Source organism: Mus caroli, chromosome 14 (genome assembly GCF_900094665.2).
Source record: "Mus caroli chromosome 14, CAROLI_EIJ_v1.1, whole genome shotgun sequence".
In the NCBI taxonomy this organism is placed as follows: Eukaryota; Metazoa; Chordata; class Mammalia; order Rodentia; family Muridae; genus Mus; species Mus caroli.
The window spans coordinates 47,631,325-47,644,500 of NC_034583.1; the positions used below are offsets into that span (position 1 = coordinate 47,631,325).

Consider the following 13,176-nt stretch of genomic DNA (forward strand, 5'->3'; position numbering starts at 1 on the left):
AAAAAAAAAAAAAGAAAAGAAAAGAAAAGAACTTCTTAGGGTCTGCTCCTAAGAACAATCCATATGTCCTACATGTGTGCTCACACAGGGACAGACAGACAGATTTGGAACACTCTCTGTTTACATAGCACTGGCATATTAAGTAGGTTATTTAAGGATTATGGAAAATGTGCCTAGCTCCTGTGCAAATACTATGTCCTGTACTATAATGAGCATGAGGGGCATCTTAGATTTTAATATTCTTGGGCTCTGGCGCCAATCTCCTAAGGATAGAAGAACCAACTATATAAACCAGGCACTTTATCTAGTTTTATCTCACTTAATCCTTGTAACAGACCTGTGAGGTAAGACCAGTGAATCCAAATATATAGAATAGGAATTAGAAACCCTTAGAATGTATTGTGATCATAGTCTCACAGTGACCAGTTTCGACAGTCACTAAAATCTATACAGTTACCTCACAGATGCAGAAATGTCGTGCAAGCCACATAAAGAAAATTTGCCTGAGACTGCCCTTGAAGGAGGCAAGTTCTGAGAACCAGACAAATTATGTTTTACTTCCATTATATATGGCATTGGTAGGGGCCTCCCTTCTACTTGCTGTTCAGGAAGAGCATGGCCATCATTGCCTAGCAGCCTTGAATCGCTCCAACAATGGCAGCAACCGATCATGACTGTCCTCTCCAGTTCCGACCCATAACTTGTCTGCCCAGTTTCCTACTGCAGATGGCATTTCCTGCAGAGTGCCAGGCTAAGAATGAGGGGTGTGACTTGGGCTTTGAATAATAAATGCAGCCATGGTAGGTGATGCCAGCACACCTCACTCTAGAGCTTTTTCTTGGTGGTGCTGGGGATTGAACCATGGGGTCTCACGTGTGCTAGGCAAACTCTGCCACTGAGCTCTGCCCTGCCATTCAAAAAAGGAGAGCACAGGAGGCGCTTTCGTTAGGGTTAGGTTGGGTTGAGTTAAGTTTTGATTTAATTGGTTGACTTGATGTTTTTTCTTGGTCACAAAAAAACAAACAAACAAAAAACCTGACAAACCTCTTTTCTTTCTATTACTTTTTATTGGATATTTTCTTTATTTACATTTCAAATGTTATCCCTTTTTTTGGTTTCCCTCCCTCTCAAAAACACCCTATCACATCCTCCCTCCCCCTGCTTCTATGAGGGTGTTCCTCCACCCACCCACCCACTCCCACCTCCCCACCCTCGATTCCGCTACACTGGAGCAGCTATCCAGCCTTCATAGGACCTTCTCTCCTCCCATTGATGCATGACAAGGCCATCCTCTGCTCCATATGCAGCTGCAGCCATGTGTACTCCTTTGTTGATGGCTTAGTCCCTGGGAGTTCTGGGGGGTCTGGTTGGTTGATATTGTTGTTCTTCCTATGGGGTTGCAAACCCCTTCAACTCCTTCAGTCCCTTCTCTAACCCCTCTATTAGGGACTAGCAACTACTGATTTGAATCAACTGTTAATCCCGAAGCGGTGACAATTTTCTGTATATCTTATTTTCTCCAAAAAAGATTTCAAAAGCTTCGCGGCCTGAAGCTTCTGATTCAATGGTAGAGAGTTTGCCTTGCATTTACACAGCTCTGAGTGTAATTCCTATTAAGCTATTTAGAAGAAGGAGGAGAAGGAGAAGGGGAAATGGCTTCTTTTAACGGTGCCTTCTTCTCTATATTTCCACCATCTCCCGTTATATCCAGATAGTAAAACTAGATCCATCCTGAGTCAGGGAGGCACAGGAATCCCTACTGACCTTGGCAGCTCAGCATTTACAAATGGCTATTCAAGGCTGGGGAGATGTCTAAGTCAGCAAAGTGCTTGCCTGGCAAATACAAGGACCCAAGTTTGATCTACAGGACCCATGTGAAAAGCTGGGTCTGGGAGGCAGAGACAGACAAATGTCTGGAATTTCCTGGCCAACCAGCCTAGCCAGTGGGTCAACTCCAAGCCAATGAGAGGTCCTCAAAAACCAAGATGCACATCTGTGTGCAGGTGCACATGACGTGGTGTGTGTGTGTGTGTGTGTGTGTGTGTGTGTGTGTGTTAACAAGCACATACAAAATATGGCTGCTCACCACTAGGAGGGAGAAGTGAGACAAGGACTCGTCTATTCCCAACTCTTGCAACACCATTGTCCATAGCTTACTCAAACATGAGCACACCTGGCCTCCTCAAAGGGCTTTAAAGGTCCAGTGTCTGAAACACAAGCTGTACCTAGTGTGGGTTCCAGCTCACCATGTCCTTCTGGATCACCCAAATCTAGTCTTTTAATTAGTTATAACACCAAAAGACAGGCTACGCTTGGGAGTGTCATGATTCTTCCTCCTCTTTTATCCTCTGAGGGCAAATAGCAAGAAAACAATGCCCCCCCTGCTTGCCCTGTTGCTAATCGGAAGAACCATGGATAAGATGCCATTGCTAACCTGCCCAATACATGCCCTCCCAGCTCTCCATTCATGAGACCGAGGACCCGAATGACAAGCGCTTCCTCATGGTGATGAAAGGGGCCCCCGAGAGGATCTTAGAGAAGTGCAGCACCATCATGATCAACGGCCAGGAGCAGCCACTGGACAAGAGCTCTGCCGATGCCTTCCACACAGCCTACATGGAGCTGGGTGGTCTGGGAGAGCGTGTGTTGGGTAAGTGTGAGAGCCATGAAAGAAGTGCCACTAGCCAGCAGAGAAGCCATGACATCACATGGATCATATAAAGAAGAACATGGGGGCTGCTGGAGTGTAGTTCAGTGGTGGTGCATTTTCCTCACATGTGTGAGGTCCTGGGCTCAATCTCCAGCCCTGAAAAAAAAAAAAAAAGAAAAAAGAAAAGCATATATAAACAAGAGAGAAGCATGTAAGAGATAATGCTGAAGAGAATGGGGTTGATTCCAGACATAGACAGAGACTTTATAGAAGAAATCACATTTAAAATAGGGCCTTCAGTTGCAGAATTTGAATGGGGTGGGTCAAGGGAAATTATTCATGTGAAAGAACTGCAGAGAGCAAGAGGAAGAAAAAGGGGATGAGATTTATGCATATGGTGAAGCAAGTGGTGCATGCAATGTCACAGGATGGGTGAGCTGGAGTAGGTACAGGAAACAGAGCTGGGGCGACAGCTTGAAGCCATGACGTAGAGTAATTAAATATTTGCTGAGGAACTGGCGTTTTGTCTTACAGTTTGGAGAGAATACGGAAAGCTTTGCCACAAGGATGAGCTGGTTAGAGTTACACTCAGGGTTTGTTAAGGATCATCCTGGCTGGAGGCAGTGGGAGGAGAGACACTGGTCTCAGTAAGAGGCAGCTTTCATTTCACTGAACAAGGGAGAGGGTGGGTATGTGATACAAGCAAGGTAGTGGAGTATGAAGAAGAGTCAAGCAAGGGGACTCTACCAGGCAAGTGTTGAGACGCTGCGACTTCTTAGAAGGGAATGGTGACTTCAGAAAGGATTGCTTATCTCATTTTACCAGCAGGGGAAAGGTAACTAGGGAACTGAGACAGGGCATGTTAGAGATGGAAGGAACTTTAGAAACACCATCTCTGAAGTGGTGCGATGGGTTAGTGTGTTCCACTGTCGGAACCATGAGTTGACCGAACGGCACCTATTCGGAGTTACAGAGTGATGATGTCACAGCCCATGGCTGATGATAAGGTTCATTAAACGCCATGGAAGTGCTTACTTACCACTATACTCGGAATCTGCGGAATGTGTGTTTCCACAGGCTATTTGAGCTTGTACAGCAGATAAGATGCATAAATGAGATGCTAATGATTTAAACACACGCTACACAACCCACAACAAAAGATTAGCCTCCATGTGACTAGAGTCACTCTAGGAACCTCCTGTTTGATCTCTCGCCTGCTTACTGAAACGTGAGAAGCAGTGAGCCACGCTGGAGATTATGTGATATAAAAACTGATGGAAGGCACATGATCGTGGAGGGCTACCAGACACAGGAATGCCTTTGACCTCAACCCCAGAGACTGCAGACAATGCTCGTACCCAGCAGCTCCTGCCTAGTACCTCCCATATGTTAAGCATCCCCCCCCACCATGCCACACAACCATCTCCTGATTCTTTTCCTGCATTTCTTAAAAAATCCTGCTTTCACTTACCCCAAAGTGCTTTTCTCTTCCAGGTTTCTGTCACCTCTACTTGCCAGCAGATAAGTTTCCCCAAAGCTACACATTTGATGTAGACTCCATAAACTTTCCCACTTCCAATCTCTGCTTTGTGGGGCTTCTGTCCATGATTGACCCTCCTCGGTCTACCGTGCCAGATGCGGTCTCCAAATGTCGGAGTGCGGGGATCAAGGTGAGTGCTATTTTCCTCTCTCTGGGTTCTCTCCGTTTTTAAGAACAATCCTCAGAGCACAGCGTCAGTCTTCAGTTATATTCACGTGCACATCATCATTTCCATTTTAGACCTCTTCTTTTATACTGCTGAGATTGGGGTAACTGTCCTCAAAAGCAAGCAATGTATGTGGGATGAGCCAATGCCGTCCCTACAGTGAGAAGAACTTGCTGGGGCCATGAATTAGACATTATATTGCCCCAGGGCAGTAGTTCTCAACCTTTCTATGCTTTGTCCCTTTAATACAGTTTCTCGTGTTGTGACTCCCCAACCATAAAATGTTCTCCTTGCTACTCCATAACTGTAATTTTGCTACTACTATAAATTGTATTGTAAATATCAGATACGAAGGATATTTACATATCCTAAAGGGTTGAGAACCACTGCCCTAGACTAGGATAGTTAATAAAAGGTTTTAGTACTCTATTTTCCATAATCCATTTGTCTTCATGATATGGAAGTCCAACATGAATTTCCCCTCTGTGTTAGCATTAGGACTGTTAGAGCAGCGCACGACTAGAAGACATCTATAGGCCCCTTTACTTAGCCAGCAAAGCCCCTCACTACCCATGAGTTTCTGTTGTCTGTGTTCTAGGTTATCATGGTCACAGGTGATCACCCTATCACAGCCAAAGCTATTGCCAAGAGTGTAGGAATCATATCAGCCAACAATGAGACAGTGGAAGACATCGCAAAACGCCGCAACATCGCTGTGGAGCAAGTCAACAAAAGGTAGCCACAGAACCAACTGGGGCCCTTCTGGGGCAGAAGGTCGAGTTCTTACACACTGGGCCCCGTTGACTCTGAAGAGCTTCACTAGTGGGGATAAACTATCCTCTGGCTAACACCTTCCCAGGGTTGAGCTGTGCTGGCTTGATTTATAATTTACATTCATTCATTCACTGAAAACTTTATTGAGTATCTGGTACAGGCCAAGCACATGAATACCCTTCCCTGGGATTTTAAAATTCAATGAAGTGAATTTGGCTGTAGCTTAACAATAGACCATGCCCTATAGAAAGTGTAGTTCTATTGTTGAGTGAACATCCAAGAGTGTGTTTAGAGCAATTAAGATAATATCACCAGGCAAGATGCTCTTATGGGTCCTGCATGATTGATTGGAAATATTATGCAGCACAGGACAGCAGCTCTGGAAACCTCTTGCCCAGCTTAGACAAAATAATATAAAGAGGAGATGAAATTACCTGCGAGGGACCCCGTTGTAGAATTAAGGATACTGAGAATCATTCTGGTTTCACTCATACCACCCCCTGCCAGTGAGCTTCTTAGGCATCTATTTATGTATTCAGTTGACTTCATAACATGGAGTCATGCAAACAGACTCTCTTTTTCTACTTATCAAGTAGAATGGAAGCTTTATTCTTTTAATCATGTCTGCCTGCTCTCCATCCACCTATCATTCTTTTATTCATTTGTCCATCAATTCTTTCAATCTCACCGTGGCCTTCCAGTTATATGCCAGGCTTTATATCAGACACTAGAGTAGGTACCGTCCCCACCTGTGGGGAACCTACCATCTAGCCAAGGAGATGGAAAATACAACAGATTTAATGAGGAGATGCACAGGGGAGGAGCTGCCTAGACTTTGAATGACATAAAGAATCAGAGACTTCAGAATGGTGGGTTGAGTAGGGATCTTCTCTCATGAATCTGGGAGAAGGGAAAGAACAATGACCAAGATTGCCCAGGCACTCATGCTTCATAGGAACACATGACTGCCAGGTGATAAATGGTTACCAGGTAGTGAGAGCCTCTGGGCACAGTTGGCAAACCTCGACTTGTTATCACTCCTTTGTATAAATAAACAGCCCTATGAAAAAATCCATGGCTGGGGCCGGTTTATATGTTTAGAATGGTCACTAATAAGATGACACATTTCATGCCAGTCACCACCATGTTGCCCAGGAGTGAAATGGATTGTTTGTTTATTTATTTATTTATTTATTTTGCTTGCTTGTTTGTTCACTTTGTCCAATCTAGCCTAGTCCTCTATCACAAAGCCACACTACATCCCCAGCACAAATGCACACTTTTTGTCAATACTTTTTATTTATTTGCTTCGTCAGCTCTGGCTTCATAATCACCTACATAACTACACATTCAGGCAGCTATAAGAAGGAAAGAAATGTGTTTCCTTCTTATCTTGACCCAGGGTGCTTGCCCATCTCTGGAAGGAAAAGGCTAGTTGACATTTTATTCCCATGGTCATAGGACAACAGGAAATGGTCTCCTGTTTGAGCCTCAGCTAACATCTTGACATAGAAACCATGCTCAGAATTGTTTCACTAGATGACCTGGCCTTTGGCTTCATCCTGTTCCCTCTGGCCCTTTTAGAGAAGCGAAAGCTGCTGTGGTGACTGGCATGGAACTGAAGGACATGACCCCAGAACAACTGGATGAGCTTTTAATCAACTACCAAGAAATTGTGTTTGCCCGGACATCACCCCAGCAGAAGTTGATCATTGTAGAGGGCTGTCAGAGGCAGGTGGGTCAGCAGCAGCTCCCAGAGAACTGGAAGGCCTGCCTAGCCACTGGGAAACATGGAGTATACGTTGGAAGGACTGAAGTTCTGTTTGTCTTTGAGAGTACCACAGAGTCACACATTGTCTGTTGTTATTTTGTCACAAGAACATAGGCCGTGGTGAAGAAGCCACTCAGACACTTGTGACTGTGGTAGTGTATAGATATAGAAAGGCTTTCTTTTGTTTTGTTTTGTTTTTTAAAGATTTATTTATTTTATGTATATGAGNACACTGTAGCTGGATTCAGACACACCAGAAGAGGGCATCAGACCCCATTACAAATGGTTGTGAGCCACCATGTGGTTGCTAGAAATTGAACTCAGGACCACTGGAAGAGCAATCAGTGCTCTTAACTGCTGAGCCATCTCTCCAGCCCTAGAAAGGCTTTCTATAAGTAAATACAAACAATGGCTGAAGTGAGGAATAAGAAATGGCCATCCCTTGCTGACTATGGGGAAGGAGTTTCTGGAATACCTACAAGTACAAAGCACACCACCACTCCAGTCCCATCTCTAAAACTGATGAATGTTCGTATAAAAAGTACTCACATTTCACATTTAAATCATCTCCAGGGGGCTGGAGAGATGGCTCAGTGGTTAAGAGCACTGACTGCTCTTCTGAAGGTCCTGAGTTCAAATCCCAGCAACCACATGGTGGCTGTAATGAGATCTGACACCCTCTTCTTGAGTGTCTGAAGACAGCTACAGTGTACTTATATATAATTAAAAAATAAATCTTTTTTAAAAATTCATCTCCAGATGACTCATAATACCAAATATATTGTCAATGCTGCATAAATATCTGATATTCCATATTGTTTGAGAGAAATAATGTCAAGAAAATCTGTGCATGTTCACTTTAGAGGCAATTTTCTTTTTTCAATATTTTCTTCTCTCTCTCTCTCTCTCTCTCTCTCTCTCTCTCTCTCTCTCTCTCTCTCTCTCTCTCTCCTCTACCTTTGTTTATTGAGTCATGGTTTTCCTGTGTATGTCAGGCTGGCTTCAAACTCATGATCCTCCTGCCTCAATTTTCCAGGTACTGTAAAGTATAAGCATATACCACCACAGACAGCTCTCTTTTGCTTTTCACAATTTGTCTGTATGGACAGTAGAATCTGTAGGTTGAGAACCCATCAATATGGAAGGCTGACTCCATGAAACACCTCTTTTTCTTGGGAATAAGCACTGGAGTTTTTGTTTTAACTTCTTCCTTTGCATATGTCTGTGTCAGAGCTTCTTATTCTTTCTTCTAAGATTGTCTTTCTTTTCTCCCCAAAGAGATCCTTATGACTCTAGTAGTTCTCCAGCCTCAAGACAGAAGGAATAGGGGTATGCTTCCTGGTGGGCCTGTGGTCTATCTGCCTCATTCCTGTTTTCCCACTGGGTCTCCACAGGATGCAGTTGTTGCTGTGACGGGTGATGGAGTGAACGACTCTCCAGCATTAAAGAAGGCAGACATCGGGATTGCTATGGGGATAGCAGGTTCTGATGCTGCTAAGAATGCAGCTGACATGGTCTTGCTAGATGACAACTTTGCATCTATAGTCACAGGGGTGGAGGAAGGTGAGTGGGGTCTTGGGGTAGTATCTTCCTGGAAGCCAGGTTTCCTGGGAGACCAGAAGCAAGTCCTATAAAGAGACATATATCATCTCTAGGTCGCCTGATCTTCGACAACCTGAAGAAGACCATTGCTTACACCCTGACAAAGAACATCGCTGAGCTCTGTCCTTTTTTGATCTACATTGTTGCTGGGCTCCCCCTGCCTATTGGCACCATCACTATCCTATTCATCGACCTGGGCACAGACATTGTAAGTGGTACTAAATGATCTGATAATGGCCCCAAGGATATAAATTGCTATTGCTGCCAAGAGCCTTCTGTATCATTGGTCATTTCTCCACCTCTAGTGAGCTCCCAGGTGACATTTACCCTTCTGGTCCATAGACCATGCTTCCTAGCAGTGGACTAGAGATATCTGTCAAGTGTTTGGAAACGAAACCATTTTACTCCATGAGAAGATTTTTACGAAGTGGGCGTGATCTCCAGCACTTAAATTTTTTTCAGTCTAAAGACATGTTTTGACTTCTCAAAGACTATACCATCATCAGTTTCATCTCCCATTGTTTGGAGAACTGACCACACAACCATGCTCTGGGGAAGATTGGTGCCTTAAAGTGATGGCCCCACAGTCACCCGTGTTACGTTAGAGAACTATGGTTTGGAACTGCCTAGCTAAACACAGAATGAAATATTGGGTTTGGTTTTTGTTGTTTAGTTGGGGCTGGCTCTTGCAATGAGGGGTATTTTGTGTGTGTTTGTCTGAGTTTGTCAGATTTTTGTTGTTATTTCCCATAGTCACCCACCTAAGACTGCACCATCTTACAGCCCCTATATGGCTCTGGCTTACCCAGGCCAAGGAGAAGAAACCCAACAGAGAGCAATCTGAAGTCACAGTACTCAGGTGGCCCTGAGCATGGCCTCTTTCCTCACTTTTGTGTAGCCTCTAGGTCTGATCCCTGCTTTATGGTGAAAATAAAAGATGCTTTATCATTACATCTGAGATACCCTTCCTAAACAGAATGTATTCATAGTCCAATATTCCAGGAATTTCTACACATTATCATTTTCTCATCCCGCAATGATTCTCCAAGTGTAGACCAGTTTTGAAATACAAAATCTCTAGCCTAGGCCAGACCTCCCAAATTGGGAAGTCTGAATGTAAGGATAGGGGCTTTTAGGGGCTTTCTTAATGGCAGGACCAGTGAGAGTACCACTGTTGTACAACATTGAGTTGTAGTCTAGCTGCATGCCAAAGGGGAAGGGTGGTGGTTTATGCCATAAGTGGTGGCTTATTTATGGTGGAAAAAAATAAAAATTAAAAAAAATTCTAAATAAAGCAATAATGAGCCCTATTTAGAATTGCCAGAGCATGGTACTTTTAAAAAGCAGACTGATTTTTAAAGATGGGTGTTTTTAAATCCCATATAAACAATGCACCCTTGTTATCTGCACCTGGAAATACCCATTTCCCATCTCCATCACCTACTCCCACCCTTACTCTGGCCCACCCTTGCTTGCCATTGCTCTGCCTTCCAGAATTTGGTTTCATGGGGTCTTTCCTTCTCTAGATCCCCTCCATTGCCTTGGCCTATGAGAAAGCAGAAAGTGACATTATGAATAGGAAACCTCGCCACAAGAAGAAAGACAGACTGGTGAACAAGCAGCTGGCCATCTACTCTTACCTTCACATTGGTATGAGGAGGGTGTAGCATCGTTGGTCACCCCCCCACACACACACACCCATGCCTCACTATATAAGATCTCTCCCAAAGAACTCATTCCAGTCCTAGGCAGCATGGGAGGATGACCCAGAGAAGCACAAGAACTGGGCAGCTCTCTGGGCCCAGCATAGCACTCACATCTGTACCCGTCACTCTTTCAGGTCTCATGCAAGCCCTGGGAGGTTTCCTCGTCTATTTCACTGTCTATGCACAGCAGGGCTTTTGGCCCACCTCTCTCATCAACCTGAGGGTATCATGGGAAACAGATGACATAAATGACTTGGAAGATAGCTACGGGCAAGAATGGGTAAGTCAAGAGTTCTCAGGCCAGCACCACCTGGTCCTCCTCTCTTCTCACTGCCTATCCATGATGTCAGAAAACCACTTACCTGAATGGTCTTGATGAGGCAATCTTGGATGCTTCTCAGTTACTAAGTCTGGAAGACCCCCTGGTAATAGTGACTTGGCTTTTGAGAAAACAGCCTCATCTCTCAAACTCACTTTTTTAAAAATTTATTTAATGTATGAGTACTCTATTGGCATATACATCTGCATACCAGAAGAGGGTTTCAGATCCCCCTATAGATGGTTCTGAGCCACCATGTGGTTGCTCAGAATTGATCTCAGCATCTCTGGAAGAGCAGTCAGTGCTCTTAACCACTGAGCCATCTCACTAGCCTCTCAAACTCACCTTTTGCGTTAGTTCAACAACTGTAGTGGAAGTGGAAGTAAGCCAACAGCCACAATGGGGCAATATAAGTTAATGTCTTTCCCCTTATCATCTGTTTTAAAAGAATGTCTTTCTAAACACAAGGATATAGTCTACCTTTAATCTAGGTGAAGTGGAAAGAGAGGGTCAGGTTTCCACCAGGGTCTCATTTGCCTCTTCCTCTTGACAGACGAGGTATCAGAGAAAATACCTGGAATGGACAGGCTCAACGGCTTTCTTTGTTGCCATCATGGTGCAACAAATTGCAGATCTTATCATCAGGAAAACCCGGAGGAATTCCATCTTCCAGCAGGGGCTCTTCAGGTACCTCCATGCCTAACCTCAACCTGTCACATGGGGATGTATAGCAAAGGTCTCAGGACCCTCTAACAGTCCATACCTATAATATATGAGGTGTTGGCTTGGCCTGTGGCATGGTCTGTTGGGTGCATGGCCTTGGAAATTCAGCATCTGTTTGCTTTTGTGTGTGTTGCAGAAACAAAGTCATCTGGGTGGGGATCATCTCACAGATCATCGTTGCATTGATCCTCTCCTATGGTCTCGGGAGTGTCACAGCTCTGAGCTTTACCATGCTCAGGTGAGTTGACCTTCAGTGGCACCAAGCGTGAAGCTGGCTTCTCTTCTGAGCTATCATAACTGGAATAAACACTAGGGTTTCCACAGGCTCTTCCTCCAGTCTTCCCAAAGAGATTAAATGGATCCCAAGCTATGGAAACCCATCTTCCAGTCCTAACTGGACCATCACCACTCTCATCCAGCAGGCTCCCTCAAAGACCCAGGCTGCTTTTAGCAGGCCCAGCGTGGGTTAAGTAAGGACCTTGGCAGGCCTGTGCTGTGTGATGTAACACATATGTTATGTCTATTGAGGCAGGGAAAACTAAGAGAGAGCTTCCACCCCTGTCTCCACCCTTGACCAGGGTCTGGGCTATCTCTTTGGACAAACCTCACGTTCCTCTGTTGTTTCCAGGGCTCAGTACTGGTTTGTGGCTGTCCCGCACGCCATTTTGATTTGGGTGTATGACGAGATGCGGAAGTTGTTCATCCGGCTCTACCCTGGAAGTGAGTAATGATATAAATAAACTTAATTTTTATTTTTCCAGCTGTGCCCACACCACCCTCACCCCACCCCACCCTGTCCAGCACTGTGATTTCTGGTGCTTGTGTCCTGCCTCTCACTGGTTCTCTATTTCTGATTTACCTTTTTCTGCCTCCACAGGCTGGTGGGACAAGAACATGTATTATTAAGACCATGTCACTCACAGGTCTCCCAGTGGCATATCAGAGATGTTCTTCTTCATGTCTGGCTATTCCTCAGGAGATCTCTGCACAATGTGAATGCTACCGAACCCCATACAAGAGAGACTTTTCTACAGAATACTGTGTGAAGCATACTTAGCTTTTGTATTTTAAAGCTTGAGATTTAACCATTTATATAGAATTTTCATCTCTATGTCTGCCTCCTTATTTTAAATTATGTGAAGTTCAGATATCAGCACAGGGAAGAATATATTTATACGTATATAAAGGTCACTGTGTTAAATACCCTTGTGTGCCCAAGGCGTGTGCTGGGGTCTGCCTTAAGCTAGGCTGTGATTCCTCAGGCCTTACTTTCTTACCCTCACAGAGACCCAGCAGACCCCCTAAATCCACCAAATGAACTTTTTGTTTGCTGGAGTTTAACCTCAGCAAAGAGTACCAGTGACTTAAGTGCTAATATTTATTTCTAGGAAAACATTGCCGAGCCCTCGCCAGCAATCATTGTATGTCAGTCATGTTTTGTGTTGTAACCGTTAGATGTATTCATGTGTGGCATGTATGACTATGTTGACAGGTCCAGTGAAGCCTTGTTTTTAAGTAAAAGATGTTTTCTACAGCCAAGTGTCATTGTGGCATTATAATCTGAGGGTGTTTCCAGAGTGCAGCACACAGGGCACAAGAAGAGGAAATGCTATTTCCGTTTTGCTTTGGGATTTGTTGTTGTCCTTGTGGATTTGGTGGGTTGGTTGGAGGGTTTTGTTCTTTCTCCTATTTTGCCTGTGGATAATCTGCAAGCATAAAGCTTTCCTCTTGAACTCTTTCCTCACAATCCCTCAGCCAGGCTTCTTTTGGGCAGCAGCACATTAGAGAATGATGGTTTGGCAAACCTGCCTATTGCATGCTGATTTGATGGGATCTGTGGCGTTCTGTTTAAGCTTCTTCTATACAGTGGCCTTCCCGACACTGCAGCCTTTTCCGTGGCATGGGGTATCTGCTGCTATTGTGGC

General features: G+C 44.4%; 1 protein-coding gene across 1 annotated transcript in view; it reads left to right on the plus strand.

The window, feature by feature from the left end:
• Positions 1-12,783, plus strand: part of Atp12a (ATPase H+/K+ transporting non-gastric alpha2 subunit) — a 23,515-nt gene extending 10,732 nt beyond the window's left edge. Inside the window, exons 12-23 of the mRNA XM_021181608.2 lie at positions 2,458-2,650; positions 4,145-4,320; positions 4,955-5,091; positions 6,715-6,865; positions 8,296-8,464; positions 8,557-8,711; positions 10,030-10,153; positions 10,344-10,489; positions 11,082-11,215; positions 11,388-11,489; positions 11,880-11,971; positions 12,129-12,783. Of these exons, the coding sequence (XP_021037267.1) occupies positions 2,458-2,650; positions 4,145-4,320; positions 4,955-5,091; positions 6,715-6,865; positions 8,296-8,464; positions 8,557-8,711; positions 10,030-10,153; positions 10,344-10,489; positions 11,082-11,215; positions 11,388-11,489; positions 11,880-11,971; positions 12,129-12,157 (1,608 nt within the window). The 3' untranslated portion in view covers positions 12,158-12,783. The remainder of the gene's footprint in view (positions 1-2,457; positions 2,651-4,144; positions 4,321-4,954; positions 5,092-6,714; positions 6,866-8,295; positions 8,465-8,556; positions 8,712-10,029; positions 10,154-10,343; positions 10,490-11,081; positions 11,216-11,387; positions 11,490-11,879; positions 11,972-12,128) is intronic.
• Positions 12,784-13,176: the final 393 nt, after the last annotated feature.